The sequence below is a fragment of the Morone saxatilis genome, unplaced genomic scaffold, assembly GCF_004916995.1.
Source record: "Morone saxatilis isolate NCDOM2014 unplaced genomic scaffold, NCSU_SB_2.0 Contig10, whole genome shotgun sequence".
Taxonomy (NCBI): domain Eukaryota; kingdom Metazoa; phylum Chordata; class Actinopteri; family Moronidae; genus Morone; species Morone saxatilis.
In genome coordinates, this window is record NW_023339652.1 from 10,861,360 (window position 1) to 10,882,858 (window position 21,499).

General features: G+C 40.9%; 1 protein-coding gene across 1 annotated transcript in view; it reads right to left on the reverse strand.

Annotated features, from left to right (window-relative positions):
* The window catches only part of pdzrn4 (PDZ domain containing ring finger 4), a 33,268-nt gene that overhangs the window by 8,066 nt on the left and 3,703 nt on the right, over nt 1-21,499 (reverse strand). The window contains exons 2-3 of the mRNA XM_035677784.1: nt 4,965-5,236; nt 4,175-4,277 (exon numbers count right to left, since the gene is read on the reverse strand). Coding sequence (XP_035533677.1) covers nt 4,175-4,277; nt 4,965-5,236 — 375 coding nt within the window. The remainder of the gene's footprint in view (nt 1-4,174; nt 4,278-4,964; nt 5,237-21,499) is intronic.

A 21,499-nucleotide genomic window follows, 5' to 3' on the forward strand; every position in this document is an offset into this window, starting at 1 on the left:
GAATGTAAACACACACACACACACACACACACACACACACACACACAAACATAGACACACCATGTGTTCTGTACATCAATGAAATAAAAGCCTGTCACTATCAAACTGAATCCAGCATGTGGCAACATACAGGGCAGGTCTTTGATGGCTATAGTGGTGGTATTCCATTGGCTGGTCCCCTCCCACAGGAAATTTCTCTAAATTTAACCCGACTAGCAATTGGCTCTTTTTGATCCATGCTGTGTATAAACGTAATCACATAAAGATAACTCTGGGGGTAATCTTTATTAACCCCACGCTGCCAAATTCATTTCAGCCCGGTGAAGTTGTGAAAGGAGGGGAGCGGGGTAAAAAAAGGATGAGGGTGGGGGGCAAGAATTAAGCCCCAGCCCTCTTTTTCTTCTGTCATGGGAAACCACGATAGCAGAGATTGACAGGGGAAGTAATTAATTTCTGTGGCATTTAACCCCCTGTGCAGACAGCTCTGACCTTCAAAGGTTGGGGTGTGTTAGGAGTTTATAATATAGTAACAGCTAGTCCCGACTACCCACACTCCGCAACAGTTTAGCACACTGGCTGATTTGTACGAACCCTGACAGAGAAATAATAGCTGCATACAGTGAGATCAGACAGCACTAACGCTTTAATGTCAGAGCACATTGGGTGGTAGGTTGGGTTTTACTAGATTACTGGAGTCAGTTATCGCTTGTGTGAAGCCCACCAGTGAATGGTCTCCAGATGCCTGAAGCCGTAGGTGCTGAAATTGTAGAGTGGCTTGATTAGTGATGATTGGATCTTAATATGTGCCACTGGGGAGTTGAAATTATGGCACAGCAGTGACATCTAACAAATTCCATGTTGCTTATAATGCATGGTGACAATTTTATGGAATTTATCTTCTTAATTTTTAGTATGTGGTTTCCTAATTTTCAGTAGGAGAGATCACATTAACCACATGCGACTTAGGTATATGATAACTTGAGACGTATGACAATAAATGGTGCCCTGCCTTTTAGAGCCACATTAAACATCTGTTAGTAACATTTCAGCCTGATATGCACTCATCGGTTACCTCATGTTTCATTCAAAAGAAATGATTGCCATGTCTAATGTTCATTGGCTCATTGTTTCCACTTTGCAGGTGATGACACCCTTCCAGCTGTCACTATTTTATAGCAACAGTCTTTAAAGTGTAGTGACAGTAATTCATTCAGTCAGGGAAAGCTTAGAAGTTATTTTTAGTTAGAGGTTTTCCTATTGATACCGGGCTTCTTTTTTTTAAGCGACTTTCAGTATTTTTTAGCGAATGTTAAAAAAATGCTTTACGAACGTTACAAAGGGGGTTTGGATTTTGAAGGATGCTGGCATTTATCAGGCAGGGATGGTAACAAAACCAGTTGCATCAAGGTAATTATAGGACCCAGAGTTTTTGGTGCTTGGCACATACTAGAGAGTAAAAGTCTGGCTATTCTGCCCTGTGCTGCATTGATTTTGACCATTCTTAAACTTAACCTGTCTCTCTCAAGTACTCCAACACACTGGAAGCACAATATTAAATCACAGAAGTACCCTTCTCTCACTTCTGAGTGTGTCACTTGATAACATGTCTTTCTGCTTTATTTGATCTTATTTTGTACTTTCACTGACAAAACTCTGTAAGACTCTTGATTCTTCCCTCTACCACCCTTTGCATACCAATATTTTTTTGTTTTTGAGGATTAAAAAATCCAGCCTTTGAAGTTTGGCACCCGTTGACGATCCATAATTAAGACATGTTTATTTTGACTAATTTGGCAAACCGCTAACTGGCTGCTTTCTGGCAGACTGTTGCCACTTCATTAACTGCACTGTGTAACCTGGTGACCAAACAGAGCATTCATTAAAATCTGTATAACATCTTCAACATTACTTTGCCTGGAAAGTAGATATTAATATCCAGCAGAGGTTGTAAATGTTGAGAGCACGCTTATTAACTCTGATATTCACAACAGTAATTTTAGTAACTCTGGGAATTGGAATTTGAATGGCTTGCTATTCTGTGAACTCTACTTTTTAAGCTAACAATCAAAGCATCCATATATAAAACTACTTTTCTACATCTACTGTCTGCTACCTGGCAATATCATAGTTTGGCAGATTTGGCAGAAGTAGCAGAAGTATTATGACAGCAGGAGTACCCATGTGGACAATCAGTTGGAAGTGAAGCTAAACCTGTCAGAAGTAATGTTCCTGGGAATGGCAGCCCTTTTCTGTTTCATCCAAAAGGAAAGCCATTCATGTTTCAGTTAGACACACATGGATGGACAGAGGTAAGTGGGGATGGTTGATTTGGCGTGTGTATGTCGGGCAGGTGGGGGTTGGAGTTTGACTGTATGTGTCTGCGTGTGTAAAGCTGACCTTGTTCTGATACTACTGCTATTAGCACACACACACACAAGCCCTGCGCCCCCTGCTCCCACCCCTGACACACACTGGAGAGTCTTTCATCTAGATGACGCTGTAAGGTAAGGCCACAGCTGGCAGCAGAGGAATCCTAATGACCCACAATGCAGTTCACTGAACCAGGAAGTGCCTATTAAACCAGGGGGGACCACTGACAGTAGCAAACGTCACCCATCACTGTCACCTAGCATGACCTCGAGGTCCACTGTCTGAGTGGCATGATGCATCTGTTACAATGAAGACACTTGTGGGCATAGACCATTGATTGTTTGATATATATACTCTTCTGATCACAAGTACACCTTCTCCAGAGCTGCTCACTCACTCAAATGTGAATATGTAGTAAAGCATTGCTGGACAAACCTGTGTAAATATTAGAAATTGTCTAAATTTATGTATGATTAAATAACATGCAGATTTAATCATTGTATTTTGAGTTATATTTTATATGCACACATAATCTGACAAAATTATTCTTCAGTTTAACAAAGTCTGTCATTTATCACTATTGTCAAAATGAATTTATTGGGTAAAACAAATAGGCATCGGCCTAAGCTGTATACTGCGTTTTGTGCTAATGAGCAAATTTTAGCGTGTTTACATGCTAAAGTAAAATGATAAACAGGGTTAACATTACCTGCCAACAATTAACAATGTTGTTTGTTTGGTTGTGGATGAAATCAGAACATATCTATTCTGATACCCGTGAGTGTTTGCTTTTTAGCAAATAATATACTCACAATTTCTGTTCAGCTTCAAGTGGCTGTCTGAAAAGGGACACAAACATTTCTGAAGGACAGTGCATAATGAAATGCCCTGTGAATAAAACACTGGTGATTCAACAAGGAGGCCTTTCAGAGAGGGGTTTTCTTTTGCTACAATTACATGAAGAATGGCCTTCCATCTTAAACCCAGGGACAGGGCTACGCTACACAAAACAATATCAGGACAAGATGTAGTTTTCACAAGGGGCAGCCAATTTTCTTGTACAGTTTTTATTTTATTGTTGTGGGACTTTTGAGCATCATACATCAGGGCCAGCCTTGAATTATCCACAGGGATTGTGTATTACTGACACAACGGTGGGTGGCCCTGTCCGACTGTATGAATAAAAATAATTAAGCCTATTCAATCTAGTTCCAAAAGCTTGGAAATTAAGCCACAAATAGCTTAAAAAAATGTTTCTATATAAGTATTGTCCTGTGCACATCATGTACCTCTATATGCGTTTAATAAAACATTATCACCATCTTCACTAGAAGACTTGATACTCCAGACCTAATAAATTGTCCAATATTGAAAGGGTTCATCCTCTGGGAAGCATACATATGATTAGTAAATTACATGGAAATTTGCCCATTATGTTTTTTTTTATTATTATATTATTTAGAAAGAGGGGAGAGAGGGATGGTAATCAAGATGCAACAAAGGACACAAACCAATAACACTGTGGTTCATGGTCAGTATCCAAAACCCTTGGGCACCAGGTGCAGGATGCAGTAGTGGATATTTATGCTATAAGAGCAAAATGTTCAAGCTGATAAGTCACCAAATAGATTAGTATTCATCCTCTGTGGACCATGAAAAGTTATATATTATGTTGTTGTCAAGTATCTTGTTCAGGACCGAAGTTGTGGATGCATTGAAAGACAGACAGAAGGGGCAAAAACATATTGTACTGTCCCAGTACAGTAAAAGAACCCTCATACAACAGAAAGATGCAAAACTTTACCTCATACTCATACTCCTCAGTCCTCTCCACCTCAGCTGGGGTATTGGACAGGTACTCTGGACATTCATAAAACTCATGTTCCATGGTGTGGATGGAATGGCAACTTGAGAGAAAAAAGAAGAATGGAAGAGATAATTAAGTTAAATATCATGAATCAATGGCTTCCTTGAGAAATTAAAAAAACAAAAGTTCCTTACTTAAAAGTTTTATGTGTTACATGTCTTAGTAGTTGCAACGAAACTCTGAACAATCAATATACACATCAACCATTCACCCCATAAAAACCATGACCTCTGTAAACTGTCACCATGATAACTGCCTCTCCATAATCATTGACCAGGACTGGCAGATTTGTAGTTTTATAGGACAAATTGATTTCATCTGCTGCCCAGCAAAGCCCTATAAATAGCCACAGAATTGACGTAGCGCCAGAATGCCTGCTCTATCAGCCCATTGGCTTTTAATCGCCCAGCAAAAGCTCCCATTAAAGAAAATGAATGTAGCACACAGAAGCAATTATTGCAAGCAGGTTTGGCTCTGCATAATGATATCACAGGGATAAAGTACTTAGCTATGCTGGGGATTTCCACACTATGAACAACTGCTTAATTCCTAGCATGGAATGAAAGAGAACAACAGAAAAGCTTCAGGGAATCTTTACTTTAATGATTCCAGATAACAAAATATAGGGTAGTAATTGTCTACTCAGTGTTTACCATTAACATTCAGCCACCCTTCAGTAGATGGAACTTCTTGCATTGGCTTTAACTTGACAAGTGTTTGCCCTCACCTGTCGGACAAAAGGAAGGGACAGATGTCAGGGACGGGTGGAGTAGCAGGCCGAAGTTTCGCCAGTGCCATGATGTGCTCGAAGGTGATGTCCGTTTGCGTGCAAACATCCACCACACACACATCCTGTGGCGTGCTGCTGTGGTTATGTGAAACCGTGGCCGTGGCTCTGGTGGGGGTTCGACGGAGAACCTGGACAACAATGGGGTCTCGCCTGATGGCCTCCACCACTGCCTCCTCATGGTCAACCTTGGAGAAGTCACGCGCATTCACCTGGGGGAAGAGGACACCAAATCACTAGGACACCCTGTCCTCCTTCATGTTGCATGTCATGGTGAAAAGATGCAAACCGTGTTGTGTTGTGAATTCCTTTGTCAGTGACAATAATTACAATATACATGGTCTCTGAAAACTAGTCAGTAGAAGGTGAGAGGAGAGCTTATTAAAGACCACAGTGCCTTTTTTTAACCCTCATTTATCCAAGGACAATCTGACATGTATCGGGCAACCACTAGAGACAACCTGTTTCACATTCACACCTTGGAGCCTTAGTACCTTTACATGTCTCCACAGTTAGGCACCAAAGAGCTTCCAATAAAGCAACTACAAGTTAAGTGCTTTTATAAAGGGCACTTTGGCAGTAATTCTTGACGGAGGGAGCACATTACATATTCTCCCCCCCTTTTTTTTTTACCTATGCAGTACACTTTCCCAGCAGGTTCAGACATTTTAACTGCTGACCAGCTATTCCCAACCTTTAGGCTACTGCCAAATTTACAGAGACTGTATAATGTACTAGATTGCCACATTTGCTGAAGGAGAAAAAATCTTTAATGAGCTCATTTTATCTCATTCTGGTCTGCACCAATATTCTTCTTCAAATCAGTCTAACTCAAATGCATTATTTATTCATTGCATTTCTACCATTAAGCCCATTAGATGCAGAATAATAACAATAATAACAATACTGATTTAAGCAAATGAGCAGCAAAGTGGGGAAGGAGCCGTGGGGGTAGACCTTGCTCCATTGGGAATATCAGTTTTAGCAAGCAGCACCTACTTAATTTGCAAGCTCAGAAAAGGTTTTGCCACAAGGGAATCAGTGGAGAAGAGATGTCATATACTGACAGCTCTCAGTGTGAAAACACCCACCGCTATACATTTTCTCTCTCACGCTCATGCAAGTTTAACCCAATTAGTTTAACCTCTGTATGCCAAGTTCATTTTCAGCCTGTCACATCCTGAAATTGATTGTTTGCATTGATTTTGGATGGTGTCAGAGTGTTTGTCAAGGGCTTAAAATGTGGAAGCATATGCCCAATGTCAGCATCATTATTGGGAGAATAACTTTTGGAATATCTCCTATACATTTTAGTCTGGTGGTCGAAGTAGTAGCAACAAATTGGACATCATGCTAATGATAGTTTTCTTTATGGTATAAGTGGCCTACTGTATACCTTGCATGGGTATGGAAACTAATATACCATTATGTTGGACCCACACATGATAAATTCTACTGCCATCTGCAGCTAGGATGACAATTAACTCATGACTGCATTGAACCTGTGACATTTCTTGTTATGACATATTTTTGCCACATAAAAGTTCTCCTCCACACGCATTAACTTCCTTTTATTGTCCCTGAACCTATGTGAAAAAGTATAGGGAAAGTTCCACAACATTTTTAAGTTGTAATGAGGTCCAGATGGACACATTAATCTCCAATCAGAGGGAATGCTCTGTAAGGCAGGAAGTTTGTGCGGGTACACCTGCCAGTGTGTTTACCTGCTGTTGTTCCTCTATTCAATCTGCCTGTTGATGAGCTAACTGGGGGCTGATTAATCGCCAGCAGATGTGACAAAGACTGGGGATAATGGCTCAGAACGCACAGATTTTATGTGTGTACGTGTTTGTGTGCGACACACATTTTGTACATCATATACACGGAATTTACAAAGCATTAGGGATAATTAAACCACAAAGGAAGAGATAAAGAGGAGCAGACAAGTAAGGGAAGAGTTTTAGAACATTGTGACAATTGAGATGTAAATTGGGCAAAAAGGTTTTGAATCACAAACATCGTTACTGTTTTCTTTATGTCTACATACGCTTTAAATAAAGAATTACTTGTATTAGTTGTTCTCCATTAGTGGCATAGCAATCCATATTTAAACATTTTCCATACTTTTCCTTGAAATATTCTCATTTTCTAAGCTCTTTCTTCGCATTTTCCTATTGTTATATTATTATTTACTCTTGCAAAGACTGTTTCCCCAAAGTGATTGTAGTTTAATTTAGTCATAGCATGGCCTCTTCCTTTCTATCTGTATGTATGTATGTATGTATGCATGTGTGAGTTGGAAAACCCACATGGGAGATACATGCAGGTGCGAGATCTATAGTGAGACGTGTAGGTGTGCGGATTCCATCAATATCAAACAGTAATTCCATTTTGATTACAAGTTCCCTTTCTCATCACTCAACTGTGCTCCTGTGACCAAGCTGACGGAGAAACAATATCAAGTCATTACATCATCTGATATAACCCATGAAAGCTCCACGAGAACCCTAAAAATAGTCACAGTTCACGGCAGTCCATAGGGAGGGCTGTAATGAACCAACAATCTAGCACAGCCTTCATATACCTCTCAAGTTAAAGGTTACCATTGCCAATAAAAAATGGTTCCCAGTTGCCCTAAACCAAAGCTTCTTGTCTGTCCAAACACTCTTCCAAAAGGTCAAGGTTCAAAGTGGTTTGCTCCCGTTTGGGAGGAAAGACTATACTGTAGCTTATGTGTGTGTGTTTTTACTTTGTGCGTTCAGTGAGCGCAGTGTGTCATCATCGATCTTCAGCCTTTAGTGAAAATGTCATTTGCTCTTTGTCCGGCCACTTTGTATGCTTGTTATTACTCTTTGAGACACATTCTGTATGTTTTGTATCCTTTCTTTTATATTTTCTATCTACTGGCCTACAATGACAGAAAGCACTGACTACAGGAACAGTAGGTAACAGGGGGTTAGAAGGGTAGTTAGCCAAATACCTTTTATTCTATGACTAGAAAAAATGTTACCGATCTTAGGACCTGATTAATGGACAGTCAGACAGTATAAGAAACTAAATTAATCCAGAATGTAATACATTTAAGTGAGATTAAGGTTGTTTAACCACATCAAATGATATGAATTCCTTGAGTGCAACAAATGCACTTTGCTTGGTTTTTAGCAGCATTTTGCAGTTACTGATAACTTTTATTACATACTATTTTCTCTAATTGTCTGGCATAAGTTACATCAGATTCTGGCCTCAATTACCAAATAGATGCGTTCTGACTTTGTAGAGAAGAATAATGGTAGACATCCTGAATTCACAGCACTGTATCCTCTCTCCTTTTGTGCTCTGAAAAGTCCAGTGAATTGGTTAAATACGTTTTGATAGGTCACTTCCAGACATAACTCTACACAGACTTTTAAAGTCACACAGATAGTCTCAGCTACCAGCTTATAATGTAACATTTAGCTGCCTGTGATACACCAATTACACACATCATTGACTATGAGGGGTTACTAGCGGACCATGGTGCGGATATGGCCTACATGTGTTTGAGACGGGGTTGAAAGTAGCACAGTGAAAGCCAATCAGTGCCTGAGGCTTCAATATGCTCAAGACAGGGCTTGTGTCAACCTTTAAATGTGTCACCGGGTGTAATCAGTTGGCCACTACGATGGCTAAATGTTGTTTCCACTTTTGAATACAAACGGGAGCGATAAGGAAAGCCAAGAGATAAGACTTCGTTTGTGTGTGTTTAGGTGTGTGTGTGTGTGTATACATGTGAATGGGTGTGTTTGCTGTGCAGAGATAAGAGCGCGATGGAAACCACTCAACCTCACAGCTAAATCTGACAGATATGGTGTCATTGTGAGCAAATGGAAGCAGGCACACACAAGCCACATACACACACAGTTTAAGCATTACATCAGCTCCCAACAGACTTAAAACAGCTCTACAATGCGGTTGTTTGCATTAACCATGTTTGACTGAATAATGCCAGTATCCCAGACTGAATAGGCTTACAATGGACCACGAAACAATAAGCTGCCGAGGAGGGACCCTCGGCCTATTCAACGCAGGCCTCGTCTGCCCCTGAGGAGACACAGCACTCAATACCACCAGAAAGCTTTCATACATAAATCCCCCAGATCATGATTTTTTGTGAACTTGAGAAATACGAGTAAGATTGTTTTTACATTCATATAAATTGGCATATTGTGATGAGTGACGAAGCGCAGGTGGCGTGCTCCAATAATCTGCCATATCTCATTTCTCCCTCCTTCAGCTGCATTGAGATGATTCAGGAGGCCGCTCTTATGTGGCGAGGGCTCACTGTCATAAATGTCTCATTTCAATAATAAAAGTCTGTGACATGCAATATAACCTAGTGCAGTGGAGGCAAAGAAGATGATGGTTTCATAAATTTGAGTGGCAGGCTATGCAACTGGTAGACCATGCTCGGTCAACTGAATCACATTGACCCTTGCCTTGTGTGGGATGAGAATACTGTGATGTTATTGATGCTTGTGTGAGAAGCACCTGCGGTGAGCTAGCAAAACAGAATGAAGGTTAAAAGGTTTTTTTCTTCTATTTTTGCTTTCAAACTGTGTAAAATAATCAAGCATACTATCAAGTTCTACATTATATTGATCTAAACTATTTGCAAATGGTCAGTTAATGATTTTGAGGCAAATGAAAGTAGCAAAGTCGTCCCTAAGTAGTTCCCTACTCAGCTACAGTCGCTAATCCAGGGGGCTCATTTTTGTGTTTACTTTCTGTTGGACAAGATTTAAAAAGATTTATCTAAAACTGAAGTTTTTCTGGAAGCTTTAGGAGGCTTTCTTGCTCTGATGCATCGTTTTGCTTGAGTTTGCATTTCCCTGACTCTCCTCAACATTTAGGAGGATCTTATATCAGAAATGGAATAGAATATTCATAGGTATGTTTTCATCAGTGTGTTTTTATTACTTTATAATGAGATGTTTTTATCTACAGACGCTGTGGTCTGCCTTCCATGGAAGCCGCCATGTTAAACCACCATGTTTCTACAGTAGCCCAGAACAGACACACCAAACACTGGCTCTGGAATGGCCCTTTCACATTTTTCCTAAGTTTTGCAGCCACCGTAGTTTGTCCTACATGTTTTACAGTCCGTTCTCATTCACAGGTCATCAAACACAATACAGTAAGTCAGTTTAGTTTCTTTATGATTCTGAAGTGCTCTAAGTGAAAAAATCCCAACACTAATATTACTTCTCACTTACAGTACAATTACTGCAGTGCCATTACAGATGGATAGAGAAACCCAGAGCTTTGTGTAAGATGGGGATGAGAGAGGAAAATATATAATTCACTACAATTATAGCCAATTTCAAGCTGAGTATGATGACTGCAGTAAATGACTGCTGTTATGCTGTGATCTGATTCATTTTAACCTATATTTAGCCAGGAAAGATTTGCTGAGTCCTATTTTAGCAGCATCCCAATCATTTAGCGCTGTTGTAGTTGACCAGAGCAACCACAGCCTACTTACAGTTTTCCTTTATGGCTGAATCTGTTGTTTAGTTTATGGCAATGTTGGCATTTATCTTCCCCCTGTAACTAGAAATGGATTGGAGGAGAGACTAATCATGACATGCATGGAGAGTTCATTAGTACGTCATTGCACACGCCTAATGCTGCATTCACATGGACTCAGGCAGACGACAAACTGATTATCATTTTAGTGGATGATAGCAGGACAGTAAAGTTAGGCCAGCATAGAATACTGGCAACGGAAACGGTTAAAGTTGAAATATTGTAACTTTTTGCCGTGCTTTGTGACCGAATATACAACCGGATGTTACGCATCTCCCACACAAGGAGAAAAGATGGGCAATCTGGAGAAGCCAATAATTAAATTCCATAAAATAACATACCCAAATAAATAATTGTATTTAATATATTTTTTCCATTCTCTGTAAATAATACGACATCACCATAGCAACATTTCATCATGCCTTTTTCGTGCCAATATTTGTTTTACCCGTGCAAGGTGTTTGTCTGCCGTCTACCGTCTGCCTGATCCAATGTGAATGCAGCATTAATCTGAGTGAAAATGCAAAATCTTGAATGCAGGTTACTCTCTTATTTATTTCAGGAATAGAAAAACCCTGACTCAACTTTAAAAGTGCATGAGGAGTTAGTGAGATTTCACCTCTGTTTTGCATTTTTAGCCCGGCTTGTTCGTCTTTCCCAATCAGCAACTGTTCATTATGCATTGTAATGCTCTGCTGTTTTACATTTCTGTATCGCACCAATTAATCAAAGTGACAAGGTATTTAATGAGAGGCAATTAGAGTGTTAACCAAAATGCAAATCAGATGAAAAGGAGAGCGCGGAAGGGGCTGCGAGAGATGTGTGTTTGTGTGGGTAGTAGTGGTGCCACCTTGGGGTGTGCATATGTGTGTTATGTGTGTGTGATAAGCTATGGCAACGGGTTCAAGGAGATTCCGCTCAATGCTCTTATTAGGACCCTTATTCACGGAACACAGTTCAGCTCTTTCTGCCTATGTTTATGTGCTCGTCTGCACTCATGATTGCATCTATGTCCACGCCTGCAATTGTGTGTACAAGTTGTAATGAGTGTCCTTCACAGTTTTTCACAGACATGGGCTCCTGCACAACAGGCAAAAACAACCAATTAGTTTTGCATGGAGGGAGACTGCATGACAACATGAAACGTGGATTAAATAGCTGCTGTCTGGACGGATGTTAGGTAGCCCGCTCAGGTCAATCCTGCACACAGTATCTGTATGCAGTAGATTAGACAGTTTTTTTTTCTAGGAAAAGCTCTTCACAGTGCTGGCTTGTTTTAGCTGTCAGATCTTAGCTTCAGAGGGAGCGCTAAAAGTTAAAAATGTATGAACTTTTAGCAAAAGAGTGGCGTGCTTCAAATGCTTTTTCATAGTCTCGCAGCAACAGCAGGGACCAGTGCGTCCCACATGTCCCTGTTCAATATTATCTGCTAAAAGTAACAGGCTGATGTACTGTCCTTCAACTGGTTATCCTGCAACCAAGCCCCTCAACATGAAGCATCTGCACTGCTCAAGTGTCCTTGAACATGATCGACTTTGTTGCTCTACAGCTGATCATACGCTGCTACCTCTCTATGGAGGGCTAAAACAAAAGGTAATTTCCTACATTTCCCAGAATCATTTCAGACAGTCTTCATAATACCCAGATTCCCATTTTGAACCATTGTGCCAATAACCCCTTTAAAACATAAAATGTCTGCTAACTACAAGCTTCCTGTTCCTAATTGTCCCTCATAAAACAAAGGCTAGGATTTAATGCTGCAGCAGGCTTCTCGTGTTTTACATTTTATAAGCTGCATCAACATTTATTTTGTGAGTTGGCTGTGAGTTTGCTGTTATCTGGTAAACATGCATAGCAAGCCAGTGTCAGTACACTCAAACGATGGTCACTGATAGTGTCTACATGTTGAATGTTGGCACAACAAGGTGAGCTATAGTGGACACCTTTGCTTAAAAGATGCAGCATGTGTATGTATCTATTTTCATTAAAATGACTCATGGATTTTTGATCTAATCTTATAATCATTATTTTTTATGTGAGGTGTTTTTTCTTTGTCTGGGCGTTTATTTCCCTTTGTCACTGTAAGTCAGTCAATTGCATTTAAATTCAGTGTGTAAAAAGGCTGTATTTTGCCAAAGCACTAGACGGCAGAGCTTTCTGTTTCTACCTATGTGTTTTTTATGTGTGTCTCAAGGGTTTTCTCCTGCTTCGCTCTTCACATGTCTATCTTTCCACACCCCAGCGTAACAACACCAGTGGTAGAAACACACAGGCAGACATCAGAGACTGTTGACTTGTGACTGTCATTCCAAGCAGCCATTTCTGATGTAAGTGGGGGGAAATCAAAGGTTATCATCTGTCAGTGAACGCATTAAGAACCATCTCATTTCCTGCTCTTTGTACCACTTCCATATTCAAGGCGGGCTTCCTTTCAATTAGGCTTCATGAATACAGCTACATCCCACTGGTAAAACCTTGGAATGAAACACGATTTGTCTTGTATTCTGCTTTTTGGAATTACAATATGAGTATTTTCTTTTATTCATAAGACAACCACAACAGCGTGTTAGTGAGTGATACTTTCAAGGGAAAAACACCCAAACCTACTGTATCAAACTGAGGTAATCGGAAGCATATGAAATCCAATTAAAACATTCTTTCCTCTAATGCGTCCCCAGTATGCGGTTATAAAATGACTAAAAACCCAGTGGCAAAAGTCAAGAGGTTTGCTTGATATTGCCTAGTCTAATCCACAATCTTATTCAACATCTACCGTAGCCTGCCGGTTTCCTTCATTTTCTCTCATAAATTGACTAATGCCTTTTGTCTGGTGGGCTCATACATCATGGCACGGCCAATGTGTCTGTGTTTAACTAATAGGTTCTGTGTCCTCAAGCAGCCACGGATGGCACGGGTTATGACAAACTGCATCAACAAGACATTCATTACCCTCAACATCCTAGCAACCAAATCACAATTACCGCGATCCACGAGTGAGCATCCAGTCCCGCTGCCACACTCTTATTCCTCGCACACCATGTCGCCAATGCATAAATTAGCCTTCTTTTGTCACACTGGGGGGTTGGCGGGTTGAGAATTAGCTTAGTTTGTTTTGCTCGTGATGAGACGGGGTGCACTGATGGCAGATGACTGCAAAACTTCTTAACTGACAAATCAATAGAAGTCACTTTTCGCTCTGCATGCATCTGTACATATGTCTGTGACTGTGCGTCTGGGGATTAACCAAATGTGTTTGTGTGTACATTTAAGGCATGTATGCTTGTATGTGTGTTTGTGTGCATCCATGCAGACAGTTGTCTTGACTGAGTAATGTACTTGCCCTGCATTATACCAGGACTCTATTGTTGCACTGTGTCCTCCCCACAGTCATTAGATCGCCATTAATCTCTCATCTGCCATTAAAACAACAGCCAGTGAGCTGGGCTGAACAATACAGTGGCCCTTCCTCCAGCCCCTCGACACATACTTGCAATGAGTTTGAATTAGGCTCTCGGGGGTCACAGATTAGACCCACATAATTCATCCAGACGGCTGAGTTCACAAGGAGGTTATGTGTTACTCCTCTATATGGAAAAGCTAAACATCAGGCCATCTATTCTTTTCCAGTATGTAGTTTAAAGAGCAAGAATGGTGATGTTCTAGATTTGTTTTGATCCTGCTAACAAATGAAGTAGGCCTGATATAGCTTATTTTTATGTGCCATTGTTGTCCAAAAAATAAGTTAAAAACAAATTAGCGATCCCCTCGGGGACACATCTTTCGTTAACAAGAATCTGGGTATTGTAGTTTGTTTGAGTCAATTCCACAACCCCCATTCTGATGCCATAAATACCCACCAGTGCACCAAATGTGTATTAACCCGCTGCTGAAAATAGTCCCTACAAGTTCTCCTGTTTGGGTAACCTGTGCTAAAAACTCCTGTGCCCAGGTATAAGGAAATTCTAGAGTTGAGTTGAGAGCCAAAGAAGAAAAAGTACTGAGATGGACTTAGAAGTAGCATTCAATTTATATTTAGATTTTTTTTACATTACATTTCACATGACTTATTTATTAATATGTATTATTATAGTGTTTTTGATGAAATAGAGTTGTTTTGTGGAAAAGTTTGTTCATTTTGTTTGACTAACAGTTAATGCTGCTCTTTCAAGATCCCATTCAGTTTTGCTGCCCCTGTTTTCATTGTTCTGGGTCTAAGCAACCGCAGTGCTGAGGGTGAACCGTAAAGACACACTAGCAGGGGTTTAACAGTGTCATTAAAGTGACACCGCATGCAAACACCAGTGAAGAAACAGACAGAGGTGGAAGTTGACTGCGACCGAATAAAAGCTGACTGAATACATCACAAGGGAATTAGCATAGCCCATTTAAATCTTAGAAATAAGACAGGAATTTTGAGAAAAAATTATGGATGCAAAATCATTCAGGAATGAATAAATGTACAGTAGTTTCACCATAAATCAGTGGGATAATGATCATCCTAAATGTAGAACAGTTGATATCAGAAAAAGAAGCATCTTTTTTAGATGTATGCAGTCTTAGCTTTGGATCTATGTTATCCACATGAGCACAGATTTGGTTGAAGGCAAAAAAGCCAGCTCTGCATGCAGGGGCATAATTAGCAAAACATGCTAAAGCTTGGAAAGCGAAACCATTTTACTGGGGAGCAGGAAGATAAAAGATTTATGTGATGCTCTTTGCATAAAATTAAGGTTTTTTTTAAGAAGCCTAGAGTGTGAACTTACCATCTTTTCCCTCCTCCCACCAAACCTTTGCCGTTTTAATTTTCAAGTGATGCATGTTTATGCTCACTGGAAGCACCTGACACATTAGCATTATTCATAACATGAAGCTTCCTCAGTCCGCCCTTTGGTGGAGAAGAAAAACATCTTCACACTCCACTAACTGTGAGCGGGCGAGAAGAGCTCTTCCTGCGATGAAAAATACCTTCATCCAAAAGCGTGGTTGGTTAGTTAAGTGAGAGACACACAAATGGTGCAATTTACTCCTCATTCGACCTGCCTCAATCAAGACTTCGACTTCATTCACAGTTTCAAGCAGCTGAGCATAAGTCTACAATATGACTGAGTGAATGGGTAATCACATCCGCCACCAACATATTATCAGCCAGGTGATGATTAGTGACTGCATTTGGGTAATTTTTAGACCAAATCACAGATTGACTCTTTAAACCAAATCATTGTTTCTTAAAATGGGTCACAAGCCTAATTTGTGTGAGCCTCCATGTAACACGGCTGTGAAGCATTTTGTAATGATGACAGAAAGATAGCACTGATGCTTGTTGTGGCCCACATCTTAACTTTTTGAAGAGAAATATTCAACCTTATAGCCAGACATGTCGATATTGGACATTTTAAATTAAATTATTGCTTTCTACAATATCTGCACATGGCAAATATGGTATGGTTAAGGTGCACATTATTGGCCATGTGTGACAGCATGTAAAACTCCAGTCTCCATGCATAAAAGTCACATATGCTACACCCTTTACTTTCCCCCTTGATACTTAAAAGTGCAGAATCGTCCAATATGAAAGTAACTCCTAAAAATCCTGGGTTGGAAAAATTTGTCCCTGATTGGACAACCATATGAGGAAAGTAAGACACCATCATGAGAAAAACCAAAGGACGATTAGATCAGGAAATGCACACGTTGTTTCATTGTTCTTTAAGGTTTCTTTTTTACTATAAGACATCTAGGATTTTTGCTTGAACAATTCCAGATATAACCTGCACTTCCGGGAAAACACCATTGCCACCCTAAAACTGGTGCTTGGTACACCAGTTACATGCCTCTCAATTCTTGGAGCAAGACTATGAGTTTGCGCTGCCTGCACCTGCTGTGGTCTCTGCATTTACGCTGATAATTTCCCTAACAACATTTAATGAAACTGCACCACAGATAGGACAATCGAATACATTTCCCCAAACCAACAACAACAACAAAAACCCATCCACAGTGCTTCGGCCAATCTCCATCCTGAGGGCATTTCCCAAATCGACACAAGGCTTATGGTTACACCCCACTCTAAATGTAATCACCCCCCTACTATGCAGATGGTTTAGTGTTATTCTATCTGTAACTGGACTCGATGCCAGGCTCTGAGTGGGCCTAATGACTCCTAAACCCAAGTTGGTTAAGTGGGAATCCAACACCAGCGCCCTGCTGTAACCCAATCTCCCTTTAGACCACCTGGACCTAGAATCCACAATGTGGGTTCAAACACACTTGACAGTGGCAGTACAACAGTGCATTTGCATTTTTAAGCATTTAGGTAACAGCCTGATCAAGATACACAGTGTATGCAGAATGATTTAGATTTAAAAAAACAAGCTGTAGAGCAGATGTCATGATGGCTGAGAAGAATATCATCACTGACATTACAAGCAACCAGCTGTAAATGTTCACGACTCAGAGCCACTGTTCTTTGAAAACGGTTGTAACAAATACCCCTGTCTTCCCCAAATGATTATGCGTAGTGGAGAAATTCTTGGCAAAGTGAAAGAAGAGCTGGGGGGGGGGGGGTTTTTTTGGGGGGGGGGGTTCTTTTTATATTGTAACTGACATTTGGTCTCAGATGAGAATTGCTCCTTCGCTGCCAAAAAACTCATCCAAAGATCTGACTGAGAGAATTGTTATGCTAATATGAAGGATGTTAGAAGTTTTTATGTCTCAGAAGTTGTGTTTTCAGCATTTTACTCCTGCTACGGCTAAATATCTAGGGGAATCTTTATTTGTGTGCATGTATTCAATGTGTATGTATGCTTTTTTGTAGTAGCGTGTAGCAGCAAATGCCTGCAACATATACCATAACAACTCCAGATGGTTCGTTGTAACATCTGTCTAAGCTGACAAAACATAGCCTGCAGCTTGTGGCCATAAGGTGTATTATTGGGTTATTCTGGCACAAGGTTGGCTTCAAACTGTATAACAGTCACTGGCTGACAGCACACACACTGAGACTAGACAAAATTAGTGTCTCTCTCCAACACATGAATGACAGACAGACCGTCTCTGTGTCCTCCATCACTATATTTTTCTTTCCAGGGTTTTTGCAACACGCAGGGAAAACCCATGGCACCTTAGAGGACGGGGTTGTGCCAAAGTGTATTAATGAGTCAGATAGACAGACAGTGACAAACAGGCAGAAAGACAGACAGGGGCAGTGGAATGGAACGGACTTGACACAGTGTCTGGCGACTGATAAGTGATGGGAGGAGGAGGAGGGCGAGACTTTCTGTTTTGGAAAGGGCGAGGTTAAGAAGGGAAAAAAACCAGAAGAATAGAGGGATTTAAAGGACTTATTGATGTCTTTACTCGCTCTGGTTCTCTCCCCTCGTGCTTTGCCGGTGTACTATCTTCTTGTATTTTCTTTCTTCCTCACACCTTCTTTCTCCCTTCTCTACCTTTCCATTTTCCTTCCTCTACCTTTCCATTTCCCTCTCAACCCCATCTTTCTCCCTGTCCCTACCTCCTATCATCTTGGCCAGGCCACTTGGCCGATTGGTTAAGTATGGTAATCAGCTAGAGGCTGATAACAACTGATAAGTCCTCTTGTCAGGTCCTAAGAGCTTGAATGACATTTTTACACAGTCGTAAAATAGGAATAAACGCCGTAAAGCTGATGAATGAATGGACCCTGTGTGATTTTCTTTCTGTGTGGTACATGAATGTACACAGTATGTCCAAATAGGCATATCTACCTCTTAATGTTGCCGTGTGTACATGCATCATGCATTCTTTCTTTGCCTTGTCTGGTGGGGGAGACAGGAGGTGGGGTGAGGAGTGTCACTCATGCCCACAGAAAGGGCTTTCATCCTGGGCTTATCAGAGCCAACGCAGGGGGAGATTGTTGGCTGGTGGAGCGAAACAGCGACTGTTGCACACCAAACCAGTCTTCCCCTGACTTTATGACACCCCCCCACATACACACACACACAGACACTCAGCGATAAAGTGGTGTGTATGTATGCTTGCATACAGACAGATAAACAAAGAAAGACAAAGCACAGCATTGACATCAATCTACAGAATGAGCTTTCTGTCACTCTACCGTAATTACACACTGCAAGGGAACACACACATCCACGCAAATGTACAGTTTTTTACATTTACAGTATGATCAAAAATACCTAATAAATCTGTTCCAACACACAACACCAGGGTGCTGTTGCCTGTATTAACCTGGCATTAACCTGACGCTGAATAATCGCCCATTTCCTGTTTCCAGTCTTGGCCAGAAACCAGAAGACGTGCTACCCACGGCGCTGGTGACGAGGCCATATGCACCTCTAAATCATGCGGTATTATCACCATGCTGTGCTCCAACGAGCAACTATAACCATGATGGAAGACACCAGATGATCTGTGTTCAGCGGCAGAGTTCATTTCCATAACGCCAGATTAACATTTTTAGGGAGAAAAGACATTACCCAAGTTTATTATTTAGTACCTCTATGCTTTAAAGTGTAATTGTTACTTTTTCCCCCCTAAATTTTAAACTGTTACTTTCATATTTTGGAATGAAAACACAGTATATACAGTAAAATAAGATAGATTTAAATGCAAGTACAGATGTATGTTTTGAGAAATCTGAAGATTTAGAAACCGAATGATGCTGCGTTGCTTTGATTGTAGTTTGAGAGAGGTCTTTTTTCTGACATGCAATACAAAACTACACAGTGTGTGTGTGTGTGTGTGCGTGTGCAACTTGTCAAGTGGAATTACACTCACAGGTGAAAAGGTCAAATTCACTGACCCACACAGACAGGAAGACAACTTGTTTGGCCAAAAAATGCATGAGAAAGTGGAAAGGTCACTTCATTCAATATTTTCTGAAAACCCTCCAAATCCCATCAGAGAGACAGAGACAGATAGAGAGAAAAGGAGGCAGTGAGTTCAGGGCCCGTGTTGTGCCCCTCTGATAAGTGGAGAGCTGATGAATCAGGTGATACCACCTCCCTTCATCCCCTGTTGGTCATCTGTGGCACATTTTATGACCCAAACACATCATTCTGAGGGGAGATCTGGGAGCGGAAGATTATATTAATCACCATTCCCCGGATCCCAGACTTCTCTGTCATGCATGCTCACTCTTGGATCACAGGAGTATTTTGCTGTAGTTGCATGATAACTGCAGTCAGGTGCTTTTCCCATTTCTACTTCATTTTCTGCTTTCCACGTCTCTCCACTGCTGAAGAAAAACCTTCCCAACCTCTCTGGCTGGTGTAACCGATAGCACCGACGTATTTCACATCCCTATCTGGATGAAGTCGTGGTCCAGGTCTGAGGTGGCCATATGGAGGTGACGGCTGTGTGGGTCTAACCACAGCTTCTCCTGCTCTGTGTGGCACTCTCTGGACACCATAGGTGGTGGCGGGATGAAGGGGTGAAAGTCTAGCCCCCTCCATGCTGTCTAACAGGCTGGACATGTGGCACAGCATCTGTCTCCGGAGAACAGGCCCACACCAAAGATTGGTCTGGGTCACAACCATACACACCCACATATGTACAAATGGGAATACAATAGACACTATATAAAAGTATATATTTGACACACCCATGGTTACTCAAGGTAGGGGGAAATGCCTTTTAACAATACAGGCCTCCATTTGATATGACCATTCCAGTGTTTTTAGGAAGTCTACATTAGCACCTCGCAATTTACATCCAGTGCCAACATTCAGTGCCAGTGAGTGAACCAGTGTGTCCTAAATGAAGTGAGGCAGAAAGAAAGGTGTGGGGGTTGTGTGTCTGACTCTTGTACATGAGACTGGCGCTTGCGTCCCATTACATAATTGCAATTCATGTTTGCCTTTCTATTACCTATGATCTTTCCCTAACCTTAACAATGCATCAACCAATGTCTTGAGAGGGTACTTCGTCAAAAATGCAGCAGAGGAGCAACTGACCTGTAATTGTAAATTGTAAAGACTTAAGAAAATGGTTAACGTCTTCTGACACAATAATACAGAATGTATTTTCAAATATTATGTTCCACATTACATGAAATGCCTGCATGCATTAGCCTTTGTCTTCCTCATTAAGTCCAGTATATGCATGCATCATTTCCTCTGAATCCCTTGAGCATGGGTTCAGAATTTGTGAGCCAGTAACAAAGAAAGCTACATGTAGGCAGACATAAATAGTTGAACTTCAAGTAAGGGATTTGATATAATGACAATAATACCTTGATGTTATACATATGCAATATATGAACCAACATCCAATAGCTGAACTTTTTAACACAAGGAAATGAACCAGATCCGAACAGCACTCATCACTCACCAAACCATGCTTTTGTTTGGTTTAAATTTACATTTTTCAAGAATTTCTACATAGACAACAAATACTACTCTATTACTTAGCAGAAATACAGGGTATGATTATACAAAGGGTAATTAGTGGCTGTTGTATATAGGCTGTATAGCATTGTTGTGTGACACAGTAATGCTGAATTTGGTACAACTGAAAGGACAAAACACATGTGTCCTGTGAGGCTCTGGAGGCCAGAGGCTATGGGACAATTTAAGACCGCCACAAGCGAAATACATGGAATGGCTATTGCCACAGCCAGAATGGAGCCCCGCGGTGTAGAGATGCACACACACAAAATCACAAATGAAACGCTGAATGTAAATGGTCTGACGAGAGTCATAAATCTCTCTGTGGCCGCTGGGCAGCTAGGGTCGGGCAGCCAGCAGTCCTGTCAGAATGGTGCAGCTGTGTGAACAGAGATAGCCAATGTGGTGTAGGACACACCGAGGCAGGCCTGCAGGCTGAAAACTGGAATTGGCCTCTGAAATGCTCTGTTACTTTTTCAAAATGAAAGGTGCTGAACAGGTTTGTTCCAAACACTATATATTTTTTTT